Below are 16,663 nucleotides of genomic sequence, written 5' to 3'. Positions count from 1 at the left end.
CCTTTTTGCTTTAGGCCTCCGCCGCCATGTGCAAAAAAAAAAAAAGTTCAATCAGCCAATTTCAACTTCTCGCAGGAAAAAAAATCTTGCAAAGTTGGAATTGATTGATTAAACTTTTTAGTCCCACCCAGTCTGCGTTACCACTGTAGCCACGCCCACCCAATGGGCCACGCCCACCCAGCACTCGACGATACATAAGAGGGTTTTGGGTTGCAGTTTGGACACTCGGTCTCTAAAAGGTTCGCCATCACTGTCCTATATGAACTTATACGAGTTACTCCTCAGTTTCTCTCTCCCACAAAGATAGGCCCTTTTTCTGTACTTACGTAACATTCCTGACTCACATATTCTTTGCTGGATCTATTTTATATTAGTTTTTCCCTTCAATTATTTGTCATCAGCATCTCATTTATACTATATTTGGTTATGATGATGCTGTTTTAGTCTGAAGGCAGGAACCATGGTGTATACCTTCTTGAGTGGGTTTTCATATTTGATCAACTGACTTAGCTTGTTACTTTCTAGTTAAAAATTACTTTGTGGCAAAAGTTATTTTGAGGATGTTCACTCTAGCTAAGATACCTTACAAGAGTGTGCAGTGCAAACTAAGTTTCTTGTAGAAAAAGAAACCTGCATAAACTGTTTTCTTTTCATGGAAGAGAAGGCTGATCACCTCAAAGACTTCTTCATCTGACTATACCTCCAGGAGGACTTTACTTGATCCCAATGTTCTGGGCATGTCTGCACTATTAACTTATGTTGGTAGCTTTCTCTAATGAAAAAGCTTTTTATTACAATCAGATAAAATAACAGAACGTTGAAAGCCTGTCCAGCCTTTTTTCCCTTTTCTCTTTTTTGCCCGCTACTATCCATAAAATCTCAAACCAAAACGTTTTCCCCAATAGCAGATAAATTTGCACGCGCAGGTTCTACAAACTAATATTACTCAAGAACTCAGTTGCGTGAATATAGGACAGCTGTATCATGTAGAATGTCTTCGAGGATGTTTGTGTACAGACACTTTTTGGTGGGCAAGAAAGGAACAAGAGATTCTGTCCAAAAGGTCCCCTGTATCTTCTACTACTGAGTCTCTTTCTCGTCCTTTTCATTTTCTCAGGACTGAACCACAGCTTCCCCTCACCCTTCCTTTTCCCAAGGCCACCCGCAGATCTCTTCCAAGAACTACTGTTTCCTAACCATGGTTAACACGGTCTGTGAGATGCTTCTATAAACAGTTCCCCCTCCTCTTCGTCCAAAAAATATTCAGGGAAGGGCTATATTGCCTCCGGATCTGGAGATGCCTTTTTTAATGGTCCTGTTTTCCCAGGTGAGCTTTGGAAGAGGCAGGCGCAGGGCAAGGGGGTGCTGCCTGCTGGATCTCCGGGTGTTTCCTTGCGCAGGTATCACCAGACCACTTTCTTCCCACCCTCCCCTCCCAAGAAGGGGAGAAGACCGCGAATGGCTCCAAAGGGGTACCTCGCCGGCGGGGGGGGGGAGAGGCAGCCATCACCCCTTCTAACCTCTCCACCCCGGCTCCTCCTTCCAAGCCTTCCCTCCGGCCCCTCCTTCTTCTCGGCACCCCACCTCTCCGCCTGCGCTGTCATTGTCTCGGCGGGCGAGGCTCCGGGCTGGCTGGCACTTCCGTGGGAGGCAAAGGACCGAGCCAGGGTCCGCCGCCCGGGCGAAGGATGCGCCTCCTTCCCCAGCCGCCCGCCTGCTCCGGGCCCGCTAACCGCGTGGTAGTCGCATCGCGCTGATCTTGGGGCGGGAGCCGCCCGGGGCGCGCGAGTTGGGGGAGATGAAGAAGATCTGGGTGAAGAAACGTCTCCAGGTAACCAAGCCCACCCCGGGGAGGAGGGGCGGGTCACTGAGGAGTCGACCGGGGCATCCCCGGGGCTTTTAGGCGGAGGTCATAGGAGGTGCCCGTCTCATGGGAGGGGGAGTAACGGGGCCCGACCCAAGGTGGATCGGGCTGGGCCGGTTCCCCAGGTGCGAGGCTCTCCGCTTTCCCTGCTGGGCTTGCTTCTCGGCTGCCTCTCTGAGGAGTGGGATTCGCCACAACATGGTGCGTGCGCCCCTATGTGCGTGTTTGTGCCGGGGAGAGGGGCTATAGCGCTCTGCCCGTCCGCCAGAAGCGCCACTGGCCCCGCTGCTAGGCAGGCGGGGTGAGGTTGGGTGGCAACGGAGGGCTCTGGCTCTGGAGAGCGTGGAAGGAAGCCGGAGCCTCGAGAGGGGACCCGGCTCTTCGCCTCAGGTGCCCAAAGCGGAGGAGGCAGGGCAGGCCGTCCCGCTCCGGCCCAAAGCCCGGGGGTTACGGAGGCTGAGCACCTGCGTCATCGGGTCCCGTGCGTCAGCACCTGGCAGGAGCGCGGCTTCTCGTGGTGGTGGACGTCACTCGGGGCCTCCGAGCCGGGCGGAGGGGTCGCTCCCTGTTGCTCCTGAGAGGGGAATCGAACAGGCAATCCGGGCGCCGTGGGGACATGCCCGCCGCCCACCCCCTTTGCGTTCAGTTTATTTCACCTCTTGTTATCCTTCCCTTTCCGAGCTCCTTGGCTGCTCTACCATCTTAGGTGCTTCTGCTCTTCAGAGGAGCGCTAGGGAAGCGAGGGCGTCGGGCGTGGTCGTTTGCCTTGGTCTTACGAGTTCCTGCAAAGCGCCTGTTTGGCCATTAGACATCCTCAAATGAGTAGATCTTTTTACCCGATGTGCCTGAAGTTTGGGAAGGGTGACCCAGGAATAAAAACAGTCTCTAGCCAGACGAGGCTGAGATGCTGCTAATCTCAAGAAATGCTGAGATTGATGGCATCCCCAAACAATCATGCAGAAAAGGGATTGGTCCCTTCTGCTAGGTAAAAGAGCAAACTATATTATTTGGGTTCATTGTCACTTTCCAAAGAAAGGGATGTGGTCATTGCTGGTAGATATGTCCAGGGTTCAGAATCCTGGGAATTTTCACACTAAGCAAGGTCAGTGAATTTGCCTTAAGGTAACCTCAAGCCTGTATGGATGACACCTTTCTTGTTCACCCATCAAGCCAATTTTCCCCCTGCTTTATTTCATTTTAGTATTGCCTTAGTTGAGCTGGTTCTCTGGAATATGAAGATAGCCACCTTAATTTTGGGGCAACTGTTTCCCATGGAATGGATTTACGTTTATTGCCCAGATGCCTCAATTTCTGATATTCCAGTATTTGAATTGCAAGCCGCATCACTTGTATATAATCTTGAAGCCAGACTCTGCTTTCTGCCATGTGTCTGACTCATGGGGATGCTAGCCAGATATCTGTTAATGGCTGTTGATTGCATTTTCATTTCTTGATGGAGGAATTATCCATCAGCACCAGAGCTTGTCTGTTCATATATCTTCCTGGCGTGGCACATGGGCTACCAGCCAGCACCGGTCACAGTGGGGGCAAACTGGCTTGACCAGAATACAAATCCAAGGGGAGCCAATCAGACATTGCATCTGCATCCTGGGAGCCATTCGTTCTTAGGGTTGGAGTTTCATGAATTGGAGGTTTTCTAATCCAATAAATCAGGAGGTTGGTTATACTTTTTATTACAAGGCATAAGCTTTTGTGAGCTTATGCCTTGTAATAACATGTTCTAGTCCAGTGGTTCTCAACCTGTGGGTCGGGACCCCATTTGGGGTCGAATGACTATTTCACGGGGGTCGCCAAACAAGGCTGTCCGCCATTTTTTCCCCCTTTTCTTTGGCCACGCCCCTGGCACACGGTGATGTATAAGTGGTTGGGGGTCACCACAACATGGGGAACTGTATTATGGGGTCGTGGCATTAGAAAGGTTGAGAACCACTGTTCTAGTCAGACATCTACTGAACTCCTGATTTTTATTTTTGTTGTCACCATAGACAGCTCTCCTCCTACAATTTTGAATCCAATGGACTCCAACGCAAAAGAGAGAAAACTAGACACTGTATAATGGGTGCAAGGTGGATGTTTCTTTCTCTGTGACATCAGTATCCTATCTCTCAAGTCTCACCGACTGATGCTGTCACTTTTATTGCATTCACTGTTGCTCAGAGTAGTTCACTTCAACATTAGTATCATAGGAAAATCAAGTTAGTGAGCAGATTTGCTGAAGATGGAACAGCAGGAAAGCTGGGGAGTGGGTGGCTTTGTGCCTGAGCTGCTCTGCATGTGTGCATATGAATATGTGTTTACAACCACATACATGCTGTTCCGTCACTATTCCTGCATTACAAAATCTGTTCTTTTCCTGATGGAAAGCACCACTGGTTTGTCCTTTGAGCAGTCCCATGGAGTTGCTAGCCAGGGTTGAAATTCTTTTCCACAGGAAGCCTGGCATTCTTGCTTCCTGCATGGAGATCCCTTGGAGAACTTCCTGGCGATTGGAGGGAGCAGTGATTTTTACCAGGGGAAGCCTGATGTTGTGTGCAGAGTGTCTGTTAGGGTGCCTAGAAAGAGAAAAGGAACAGAGGATAAGGACTTTGGGGGAAAGTCACGCTTCCTGAGTTTGGGATGACTCTGCTGAGTCTTGGGAATTCCACCAACTGAGGCAAGCTCTCAGCTGCTCAAGGCTGGCCAGAGTGTATCAAGATGGTAGCAAAAAGAGGTCTAAGAAGGCTTCACCCAGGGCCTAGAGAACAGCTCCACTTGTTATGTGGAAGGGACCCTGAAGTGATATAGTGATATAGAAGTAATATAGAAGCAGAACTAACTGACTGTGTTTGATCTTTCTCTGAGGTTGCCCTTATACTTGAATTTGGCTCTCATTGGGAATGGGCTATTTTGGGGGGGGGGGTGAGCCTTCCTGTGTCACCTCACTTCCAACTTGTCTCTTCAGCTCAATTTGCCCATCCTGAGTAATGCCACTGTTTCTTCTTTTTCCTTTGCAGAAAAGCAGTCACTCACGGCGTTTTGGACGCTTCACGCATGGTGCGTTGCATTACTTCTGCCCTTCCCTTTTGGGGTAGATGAGGAAAATAGAAGGGTGGCCAGGGGCCAGATGCAAAAGAAGATGCAGTTTTGCACCTTTACATGTCTGTGCAGACACAATGTAACGTGTCACTTGTATTTACTGCACTGCCATTAGAAGTCAAAACCTCTCTTTTTCTTAATACCCATGTTTCTTAATGGAAGAGATTGGCTAGGAAGAGTCTAGATGGGTTTTAAGGCTCTGAAATATCTTCCCTTAACAATCCGCATTGTTTGTGTTTGCAAAAAGAAGTCACACCCATTTTCACCCCAGTCCAAAGGTAATTGATTTGTAGTTTAGTATGTGTGTATAAATCCATTGGTTAATCTATGGGTTGATTAATTGAATTAATTCAATAAATCCTTGTTAACTATGTGTTAGTTTGTGGCATGATAAAGTGATCAGCAAGCAAATTTATCTAGGACAAATAAGAAATATCTGTTCAGCTTCAGCAGGACCCAAGTGTTTCACGGATCACAATTAGAAAAACCTTGGTCTAATAGGACCACTCCAATTGAAATAAAATAATGAGGAAGTCTTTGAATTCTCCAGAATCTGAGTCTTAACAAAGGTATTTCCACAGTATAGAAATTGGACCATGTGTGTATGTTATGGGCAAAATGATTGCTTTTTATTTCTACACAGAGTGACAATAGCTTCCATATTCAACTTCTAGACAAAGTTGGCATATGTAATTCTGTAGATACATTACTACTCCCCAAAATTTGTCTGGAGGGCCAAAGATTTCTCACTTCTAGGTTAGACAGTTTTGAAGAGAGAGAGCTGGTTATTAGCTATAATAACTAAAAATAGAACCCACGTCATCAGAATCAGTGCAATTTACATTATTAGTTGTTGGGGATAAAATACACAGGTTGCTTCTCACCTTCACTCTCTCTCTCTCTCTATGAATTTCATCATAGTGTACGGTTAGCCAGTTTGGAAAATGAAATACTACAGGAGAATTCTGGCTTGACCTAATAAGTTTAGGCTGTTATCCTATCCCCATTCTCAAAGAGTCTCACTGAATCAGTGAAACCTATTTCTGAGCCAGCACCTAAAATATTCCATTAGTCAAATAATGTGGAGGCAAGCACCCCTTCAAGAATGGCATTTACTTTATTTGCATGGTACTTTCTTGAGAAGGGAAAGTGCAATCTGTGGGAGAGGTGGAAATGGTGTGAGGGAGGGAAGAATATCTAACTTCCATAGGTATATTTGAATAGGCTCTCTAAAGCATTCATTAAATTCTTAGGGACATGTCTTTCAAACTTCCCCTTCTTTCAGCCCATGCCTTTTGGACCATTAGCTTCTTTGTTTTGCTTTCTCGGAAATTAGCATAGCTATTAGATTCTATTTTTCAGATATGTACTCTTATATGAATACATGTTTGGGGTTTTACATATTGCACCCGAGCCTTCTTTTGCTATATTTATATGCAGTGCTGGTCTAATAATGTTCCCTGCATATAGCATTACAGATTTCTTTGAGGTTTACTAGACATAGATGTTGCATTCCATAATATTTTGGGATATTCTAAACCTGGGCTGGTTTGGCAATCACACTTCATTGACGTGTGTCTCTCTTTCTTGCTGCCCCTATGGAAGCGAAGTTTTCCGCTCCTGCAGAAAGCAAAGTTACGGTAGGAACCATGCTGTTTTCCTAATTTGTCGTTTTATAGTATTTTATTATGTTTTGAATGCATTCTTTGGAATGTGTGGAGAGGAAGATTCTTATGCTGAAGAAGCTATGATAATATACTGTTTATGTAAACATACAGCCAACCTTTTGGGCATCAGTTCCTCATTAAATTTTTTCATTATTTAAGGTTGATGATTCTATCAGCAATAGAGATGAATGAATGCTATGTTTGCATGATACTCTTAATTGCAAATTAAGCAACTACATTTTTATTTAGTGTATTATGCAGATCCAGCTCACATAGGCAGCTTATGGTTCCATGTGAATGCTTGGTTGTATAAGCCATGGGTAAGCAGCTTGTGCAAATGCAGCCATAAGGCCAAAATATGCGGCATACTTTTAAACTTCTTTGATCAACAAAATTCAGGTTTTGAGAGAAAACCTGAACGGAACAACTTGACATATATTTTTTCTTCCAATTCTTTGTTAAATGTATCATAAATACTCAGTTCTTGATCTGATTACTGTTTACTTCTGTGGCTTCTGAGCAATCATCTGCCACATTCCCTATCAATTATTTAAACTTTCCCATTGTGAATTCTCCTTGCTCAGTAAAAGGCTGCAATTGCCAGAAAAATGTATTGTATTTTTGTGCAATACAAAAGTATTGTGTAAAAAAGGGACACCGGGACATTGCTGCTTACTCAGCTGCATATGTTTTTCAACTTTGGAGTTCAATACTTTAATAATTCTTCTGGCTCTTCTCTGAAAATCTGCAGTAGTATTTTTTTTCCGAACTTGAACTTGGAAAGGAAATGCTTTTAAAGAATGCACTGAATCTCCTTCAATAACCTTCTAGATTTTTGAGAGGGAGAGGAGGATGAAATCAATAAGAATGGCATTATATAATAGGTATATGGTTCAACTTTGACAAAGCCCCTTATAAGGGCTTCTGAACAAATTCAGGATGGGGGACAGGAGTTTTTATGTACTGGTTACTGAAAGCACTGAGTAGCATTAAATAGATAACTTTCAAAGTGGAAAAACTAGTTCAAAGTGGAGTTCATCTGGAATTAGAGTTGGGATCCTTATTTTTTAGTTTGTGTAGAAACAAATTAGGAATCAACAATGAGCTGCCAAGAGGCTAGATTTGCTCTTCATATAAAACAGTTCAGGGTGATAAAATCAATGGGGGATTCTGAGACTCCAAAAATATCTCTCTAACTGGGTTAATAGCTGTCAAAGTAGCAAATGCAATTTAGTCCAAGTAAGTATCAAGAGAAGTGTGTTACTCCACCTCCCAAGTTATTGCCACAGACATGTATATTAATACAATTGACATGCACTGATCAAGAAAGGGATCCCAGAATCAGGACTGGTAAGTCACTGAAAACGTGGTACATAATCACTGAAAAGAACTGCAGTTATTAAGGAAATGGAAAACAAAACAACAAATACACTCTTTTACCTTGCTAGTCATGCCATACCATAAAGAACAGTGGAGGACAGCTACTCCCTTCCTGTGCTTTTTTGTGTTCATCTGGTGGATTGCAACATGTGACATAGCATGCTGGGCTAGACTGATTGTTGACCGGATCCCACCAGGGTTTTTTATGGACTTATGTTTTCTGAAATTGCTGCTTACCTAAAGAGCAAGCTATATGTTCCGGGTCATTTTCCTCTGACCTTTTTATGCAATTGAAAAAAAATATCACAAAAGAGACAAATGAAATGGAGGAAAATTGGTTGGAGAGAACATCATTCAATTCCTGCTCCTTATTTTTCTATCCCCAAAACAAAACAAACCCAAAAATCATTGCATGGAAAAAAAGTGTATGGCCCTTCTTTTTCTCGATCCTCTGATATGGAGGTAAGAACTTTGGTGTGGATCTGAACTGAAAAGCAGCAGGAAAACTGCCTTTTAAATCATCTGTTAGTCCTCTGATTCAGTTTATTCCAGACGTGAGATGTTATGCAATCTCTAGTCTGGACCACAGTAGCTCCGACTTTGTGAAAAACGTTTAAAAGGTAATGATTTGGATCTGAACAGAGGCAGGAAGAAAGGAAATGACTAAGTCTTCTCTTGCTAGAGATTTTCTTCTAATAACTTTCTTCCTGCTGCTTTTGGTATTTTAAATTTTTGTTTAATGTGCACACACGGTTTTGGAAGAGATATGCGTCACACACTTTATTCTGAGGATACTTGCCAAGGAGAGAGGACCCCTGTGCTTCTTGCAGTTTAATTTTCTAGTTTCACTCCCTAGTCAATTTTAGATGCAAAGATCCTAGTAGGGGACAAGTTGTTGAGAGTTGGAAGCATGAACTGTAAGGCCACCATTCGTGTTGTAAGCCCCTTTCCTTCTTTATGGAGAATGCCAAGGTGGTTGTTCACCAACATGTTTCAAAATGGGCAAATTTAAAATGAAAATGGAAGCGCCACAATGAAAAGAGCAGAGGTCAACTCCTGGTCGGGTGCATGGAGATGAAAAGTATTGCACCTACCCTGTCTTTCCCTCATTAAGGAAGATCATCTGATGAAGAAGCGGACATGGAACATTTACAAATGGAAAATGATGCCATTTTCTCCCTTCTAAAAAAAAAGCCTTTCTGGAGGCAGTTTTGGATTTTCCAAATCAGATCCGGGGTGCTGAGCTACCTGACACTATTTTATATGGGGGTTTGTTTCCCAGAGCGACTTTCCTTTCTGATGCTACTCAATTAATACTCTTAGAGAAAATAGAAAAGACACTCAAAATAAATAATATGAAGGTTCGTTTATAATAATGAAAAACAATTATATATAATTGGCCTTGAAAATGTGTCTTCCCTACATAAAATCAATAAAGGAGACAATTTAATTCAATTAATGTTGATTGCTAATTCTTAATTGAACATTCTCCATACGTTTGGACATTTTTGTCAACTTCCCAATATTTAGCTAGACATTTTTTATAAAGACAAACATTTTTGCTGCCAACATTTCAGCTGTGACCACTAGATTCCAAAATAGTTTTAGCTGAGCTTGTTGGATTGATATTAGAATTTCTGAGCAGAATTAAGATGAGAAATTATGGGATAATTTAACATTAATCCTATAACAACTAAGAAGAAGCTTGCCACCAAAGGTCTTTTATCATTGGCAGTATACTGTAAATGAAAAAAAAAATCATTTGCAATAATCTCCATCTATCTGTCCTTATATCTACGTCTGTTTATCTGTCTATTTTCACGTATTCATACTTGTTTGTTTAAAACAGCCTTTTACACATCATAAATACCATATGCTTTCCGAAAATGATCTATTGGATGCTTTTTTCCTATCCAAGCAAGCAAGAATTTCTATCTTTTATTCCATGCTTGTTTATATGTGTGTGTGTGTGTGTATCATGTGCATATGTATATGTATATCTATCTAATTTATATTAAATGTTTTGTATGCTGTCTTAATCAAAAGCTGGCCACCTGAAAACTGTTACCACTGAAATCCTAAATTAATTATTTAAAAGAATCCCATAAGCCAGTGTTTCTCAACCTTGACAATTTTAAGGTATGTGGACTTCAACTCCCAGAATTCCACAGCCAGCAATGCTGGCTGTGGAATTCTGGGAGTTGAAGTCCACATGCCTTAAAATTGTCAAGGTTGAGAAACACTGCCATAAGCAAAAAAGTGTTACAAAATCTAAGAATTATGATTTGCCAGCAGATGCTTGGATCTTTCAAATTAATTTTTGTCACACATATTTTACTTATTTGCAGAGTTAGAAATTTGCCTTATCCTTTCATTTTTCCAGGGGCTAAAAGATGGACTTTCAAAATCTTATCAAGAACATCTGAGCCAAATGGACTCTCTTTTATAGCCGTTTTGTCTAGTTCCGATAAATCTGATTGAGCACCCAGGTTAAAGACATGCACCAGCTTCCCCATTAAGGTTCTCTATTCACCTTGTTCTTTCTCTTGCTTAGACTCGGAGCCGGGAGAAGATGATGCCAGCAGTACACAGGTGACCCAACGCAGCCATTTCCAGGATGAGACAACCTACAGCTCCCCTACAGGTGAGTAGAAGCCAGGCAGGGAGTTGCAAAGTATTATGAGCAGAACTAAAAGTATATCTGAACCCCCTGAAGACATTTGTGCTGATGTCCCAGGCTGCCTGCCACTGTAATTCAGCCTGCAACTTCCCTGTTATTGTTCCCTTATGATTTGCATAACAGTTTTGATGCGATTCCCACCTCAAAATGAAGTGAGACACTGACACTTATTTTCATCAGTTACAATCACACACACAAAAAGGGGTTACAGTTCTGTAGGCAGCTCTGGGAATCTCTGGTTTCCATCCAAATTTCCATTCCTTGTCTAAAATCTTTTTTTTCTTGAACTCCTGGGAGATGGAACCTTATATACCGTAAATGCCGGCGTATAAGACGACTTCCGCGAGCACTGAAATCGGTGCCAAAGACGGGGGTTGTCTTATACACCGAGTCGTCTTATACGCCGGAAATACTGGTAGTTTCTGGCGTATAAGACGACGTTCTAGGAATGCGGCCCGGCTATAAAAACGGGGGTCGTCTTATACGCCAGGTCGCCTAATACGCCAGCATATACGGTAGATATTACAGGCTACACAGTGTCTATATAGAGAAACCATACATATTTGACTTGTCCACCACAGGCAAAAAGGATGTGAAAACTAATTTATTCTGACCTATTTTTGTCCCTAGTATCTGGGTTTCTTTGACCATGAGCCTCTGCTCAGCCTCTTGCTGGTCACTAATGAGAGTTACTGCTTCCCTGTGAGACTACTCACTTGGTAACATCTTCCCTCAGAGCCAGGACATACTGACCACACAGAACTGTAATAAATAAGGTGATTTTATATCAAATCATATGGATTTTGAAGAACTCAAAAGGGAAGATCACAGTATAGCTCAGTGGTGGCGAACCTATGGCACAGGTGCCAGAGGTGGCACTCAGAGCCCTCTCTGTGGGCACGTGTGCCGTCACCCCAGTCCTAGGCCTTCAACTGGGTTTTATAAAACCTTTTCGCTTTAGGCCTCCGCCACCATGTACAAAAAAAAAAAAAAGATTCAATCAATCAATTTCAACTTCTCGCGGGAAAAAAAAGTCTTGCAAAGTTGGAACTGATTGAACTTTTTAGTCCCACCCAGTCTGCTGTTACCACCGCAGCCACGCCTACCCAATGGGCCACACCCACCCAATGGGCCACACCCACCCGGCACCCAATGATGCATAAGTGGGTTTTGGGTTGCAGTTTGGGCACTCGGTCTCTAAAAGGTTCGCCATCACTGGTATAGCTTCTTTACATTCCCTGCAGAATACTATTACTTTACTATTACTATTACTTCACATATCTCTCCAACATATCAGAAAGATAATTACACATCCCAGAGAGGAATTTGTTTTTAAACAGATTTCTGTTTTGAATTAAGCCAACTGTCAAACCTCACAGAGCTGGGCAAGATCAAGGAAGCAGGAACGACACCAATTTCAGAAAAGTATCTTTAAGGCTAGTCTGACATAAAAACAAAATGTTGAAAACTGGAAGACAAATTTCCCACCCCCTTTTTAGTGAATTAATTAAGGCAGTCTCTTTGACTGGTTTGAAATGTGAAGAACTTTTGAGAATTTTTTTTTCTTCTCATTTTCATAATATGGGGAAACCCAGAATCAATCCAATGGAGAGTTTGGGATTGATAGAAGGATGTAATTTGATATAGGAAGTTTGTAATTATGAAAAAAGAAATTATGTAAGTTCATGGGAACTAAAATGATCATGATCTGCTTGTGGGTTTTAAGAAAGTTTAGATTGTCATCAATTGGAAAATATTATCTTTAGAACATACACAAGTTCCAGCTTGCTCCAACATGCCATCTTAAGGGACAAGGTTTCACAGATAGAATCCGGTTTATTATCAAGGGCTGAGATCACCAGTCAGATATTAAACCTAGCTGCCAATTCAGTGTTCCCGTAGATACTGTATACCCATACAACTGAGTGAATGAGCTCCATTCATTATTCTAAGGAAAGTAACAGTATTGTCCCTACAGAGTTTGTGGTTTCCTAAAACTGGAAAATCAAGCATGAGGCATCAAACTGTTCTGGATAAAGAGAGGTGACATATAACCAGTGGTGGGATTCAAATATGTGAACAACCGGTTCTCTGTGTGGATGCCACTTCTGGAAGTCCATTCTGGGCCTGGGCAACAAAAAATTAGCTACCGGTTCTGCCGAAGTGGTGCAAACTGGCTGAATCCCACCACTGCATATAAGGCATACGTAAACAGTGTAACTGAGCTACTGTGGTGACTTTCATCTACAAGAAAGACCACAGCCAGTGACTGAACATGTTATTGCATGGAGAAAATTCCTCTTTCACTTCCTTACATTTTCATTCAGAAGGATTAAATACCAAAGGATGGAAGAGAATTTCTACCTGAGATTCTGGAAAGCTATTGCCAATGGAGGAGAAATCATGGTCTAGATCAGACATGTCAAACCCGTGACGTCACGCAACATATCGGGACGGTTTCGCCATTGCTGGCAATGGGGTGGGTGCGGCTTCTGGATGATGCGTCTGGCCCGTGGGCCGGCAGTTTGACACCCCTGGTCTAGATGAACAAATAATCTATTGTAGAAATAGTCCTTTTTACCCTTATCTATGTTCTTATCTACACTTACAAATTCATAATTATGCATCCTCAATAAACCTGCAGGGGGTCTTTCTACTGTTATTATTTTACTGAGCTAATTAATTATTTTTCTATGTTGATCATCTCAACTCAGTGACTCTGCGTGGTAAAAATTTAAAAACAGTAGAAAAATTAATATATACAGCAGCTGCACAAATTATCATAATAATTGTCAGTATAGCCAAGAAATGGAACCTTAATTTTTGTTTTGCTGGTCACGGGGGTGGGGGGAGAGTCAGTGAGCTCCCTCACTTATAGCATTAACAAATAAAATTGCATAAGGACTTTGCTCTGAGATTTGGAAACCAGAGCACATATTTCTATAGGATATCATCCTAAGCATAGGCTAATCAACCAGAAATGACTGGTTAAGAATAGCTTTTGGCAAGCATGTTTATTGCTGATTTTTAACGCGGCATGATAGATTCATTTCCTTAAAGTCTTAAATGCCTTTGGTTATGCATTCAAAGAGCAAAATAATACAGATGTTCTTAGTAGCAACTCCGTGATAATGGAATTTCCTAAATGAATTAATTGGCAAGTTAAGCCATCTACCGTATGTCTTTCAAGGTGTCTTCTAAGAATATTTTTGGATCAGTCCCCTTGAAATATTTTGAAAATGGTACTTTCTGTGCTTTCTCAGGATTCTGTTTACTGAGCCATAATCGGTTATAAGAGAGGTCTGCCTTTCTTTTCATTATTTCTGTGCCATTTAAAAACATGGATACTGAGTAAAATAATCTCCAAAGCCTAGTAGTGCTATGTGATTTACTGTATACGGGGACTGAGGATTCCTCCTTGCTGAATTTAACCCTCTACAGATAGTCCTCGCTTTACAATGGCACTGGAAGTGACTTATAACCATTTTTCACACTTATGGCCATCGCAGCATCCCCAAGGTCACATGATTTACCTTCGGTTGCTTGATAAGTGGTTCATATTTAGGACGGTTGCAATGTCCCATGGCTACCTGATAACCTTTTGTGACCTTCAGATAAGCAAAGTCAATGGGGAAATCAGATTCACTTAACAACCGTGTTACTAATTGAACAGCTGCAGTGATTCACTTAACAAACGTGGCAAAAAAAATCGTAAAACGAGGCAAAACTCATTTAACAAATTTCTCACTTAGCAAAACAAATTTTGGGCTCAATTGTGATCATAAGGGGAGGACTACTGTACTTAGCCAAAATAGATAATGTTGGTAAGGCGCTCTCAGTAAGTGAGATTACTGCAGGTTTATTCAGGAAGCAGTAAGGAACTCAGTGATTGGTTCACAGCACAGTCCTGCCCTCCCAATATCACCTCTTCCCTTTGGACCAGGGGTAGGCAACCTTGGCTCTTTTTGGACTCGTGGACTTCAACTCCCAGAATTCTTTGGACCCACAGCTTTGCCCTTATTTCCCCCCCCCCCATCCCTGAAGGAACAACTTAAGTCACTATTCAACCTTCAGTGCAGCCATTACTTTCTTGTTCTTAGCACTTCGTTTCATGCTCTTCTCACCTGTGTTTTGAGATCAGTCTCTCTCAAGCATTACAATAATACTTATTTTAATGCCAGGGGCTTAACTTTGCACTGGTGCTGTGTTCCACTAGAACAGTGGTTCTCAACCTGTGGGTCGGGACCCCATTTGGGGTCGAACGACCATTTCACGGGGGTCGCCAAACAAGGCTGTCCACCATTTTTCCCCCTTTTCTTTGGCCACGCCCCTGGCACCCGGTGATGTATAAGTGGTTGGGGGTCACCACAACATGGGGAACTGTATTATGGGGTCACGGCATTAGAAAGGTTGAGAACCACTGCATTAGAAAATAATAGGTATTCTGAACGAAGCAACATGTATGAAATCATGAAATATCACAGGGGCCTTCTGGGAAAAAGCAAAAGTCCTTATCTCCTAATTCTTGCTGCTCTATCTATCAGTGCAATGCAATCCTAGCTCCTCCCCTCCATCTATGACTCTCGAGGCTTCCCAATTCTAGCCCAAAGCTGCATTGGTCCTCAGAGGAAAGGCAGTTTCCAGCCTCTTTGACCAGCTCTTGATTGTCTTTCCGGCAGGGGAGTCGGACACACTGGTGGATGCCTCCATGAAGACAACGCCAACCTCGGTGCCAGGTCTGTCCCAGCCAGATGAGCAGGCCAGCTGGTCAGAGAGCCAGACCACAGTATTGGAAAAGGATCCAGAGGCTGGGCTCCCAGTGGGAGGACCTTATCTACACCCCAGCATTCCAAGGCAAGCACCTGCCGAGGCCCGGCACCTGGGGGTGGAGCCGCTGGTACGGGCATCACGGGCGGAGCTGATTGGTGTGGCCCCGGGGACCGAGGACAGCCTGTCTCTGGGGAGCGACCCCTACGGCAGTGCCTTCAGCCTGTACCGGGGCCGTGCCCTCTCGCTGCACGTGTAAGTAGCCACGGGGCCGTGGAGTGGGGTGCAGGGGCCATTGTGCTGGGATCATCATTTTCCCTAATCCCCAGTCATAATCCCCAATTATGCACCACTAAATCCCTCCTGAGCCCCTTCATTCTAATCCCAATCTCACTCTCCTCCACACTTCATAGCGCCTTCCTTTCACAGCCCTGACTGCACTCTCAACCCATTGAAGCTTCCTATACTCTGATGTCATTTATTCTGCTACACCCTCCTTTGTTGCAGTCTCTTTTTTTACCCCTACAGTCCTGCTATCACTCTTAAAGATTGTGGTTGTGAGGCAAAAAAAATTACAGAGGTAGGTATTACTATTCCACCCACCCACTTGCAAGCCTGTCATCTCCCATATCAATCCCACCCTAGCTCTCCTCCTTTGCTCTTGTAGTTTAGTTCCTGCATTATTTTCATTAAACCTCACATTCCAAACTAAAAAGAAAAGAAATCCAGATATCTATAAAACGGTGGTGCTATATTCTGGTTTGAATTCAAGTGTGGTAAACTGTCTTAATCTTAACATGCCTGATAATAGTAGAGGGAGCCAACAAAAACATTGCTATGACTAAATGTACCATTTCAATCTAGAAATGTGTGGGTATCTTTGCACATGAACAAACATATAATATCAATTTGTATCCCAGGCCAAATTAAGCGCACATAGGTTACTTGTTTAAAGTATTAAGGATTAAAGCTTTATTTCATCTTTTCTTCTGCATTCCTTAAAAGCTCTAGATCAGACATGTCAAACACAAGGCCTGGGGGCCGGATGTAGCCCGCGAAGCCATCCTGGAAACAGTGAGGGAACAGCCCCCTCTGCCTTGGCCCTGGCCCAAGCCAGCCAGGAGCCAGTGTATAATTTTGTGGTGGCCATATATGCTGAAACCCATTCAGTCTTAGCTCCATAAGCCCCCCCCCCCCCCTGCATGGCCT

At 43.1% G+C, this 16,663-nt stretch overlaps 1 protein-coding gene across 5 annotated transcripts in view; it reads left to right on the top strand.

Annotated features, from left to right (window-relative positions):
* Nucleotides 1–16,663, top strand: part of SPEG (striated muscle enriched protein kinase) — a 134,300-nt gene that overhangs the window by 44,483 nt on the left and 73,154 nt on the right. The window contains exons 1-5 of one of the 5 annotated variants that reach the window (XM_039354417.1): nt 1,529–1,831; nt 4,879–4,918; nt 6,571–6,600; nt 10,562–10,651; nt 15,367–15,541. In XM_039354417.1, the coding sequence (XP_039210351.1) occupies nt 1,799–1,831; nt 4,879–4,918; nt 6,571–6,600; nt 10,562–10,651; nt 15,367–15,541 (368 nt within the window). In that variant the 5' untranslated portion in view covers nt 1,529–1,798. Of the gene's footprint in view, nt 1–1,528; nt 1,832–4,878; nt 4,919–6,565; nt 6,601–10,561; nt 10,652–15,366; nt 15,710–16,663 lie in introns of those variants that run through there. The other 4 variants (XM_039354418.1, XM_039354419.1, XM_039354415.1 and 1 more) reach the window with 4 other exon arrangements.

Source organism: Crotalus tigris, unplaced genomic scaffold (assembly GCF_016545835.1).
Source record: "Crotalus tigris isolate CLP2741 ecotype Arizona unplaced genomic scaffold, ASM1654583v1 scf7180000018550.1270297659:1495590, whole genome shotgun sequence".
In the NCBI taxonomy this organism is placed as follows: Eukaryota; Metazoa; Chordata; class Lepidosauria; order Squamata; family Viperidae; genus Crotalus; species Crotalus tigris.
Note: the sequence above shows the minus strand (reverse complement) of the source record. Positions and strands in the feature narration are given on the sequence as shown.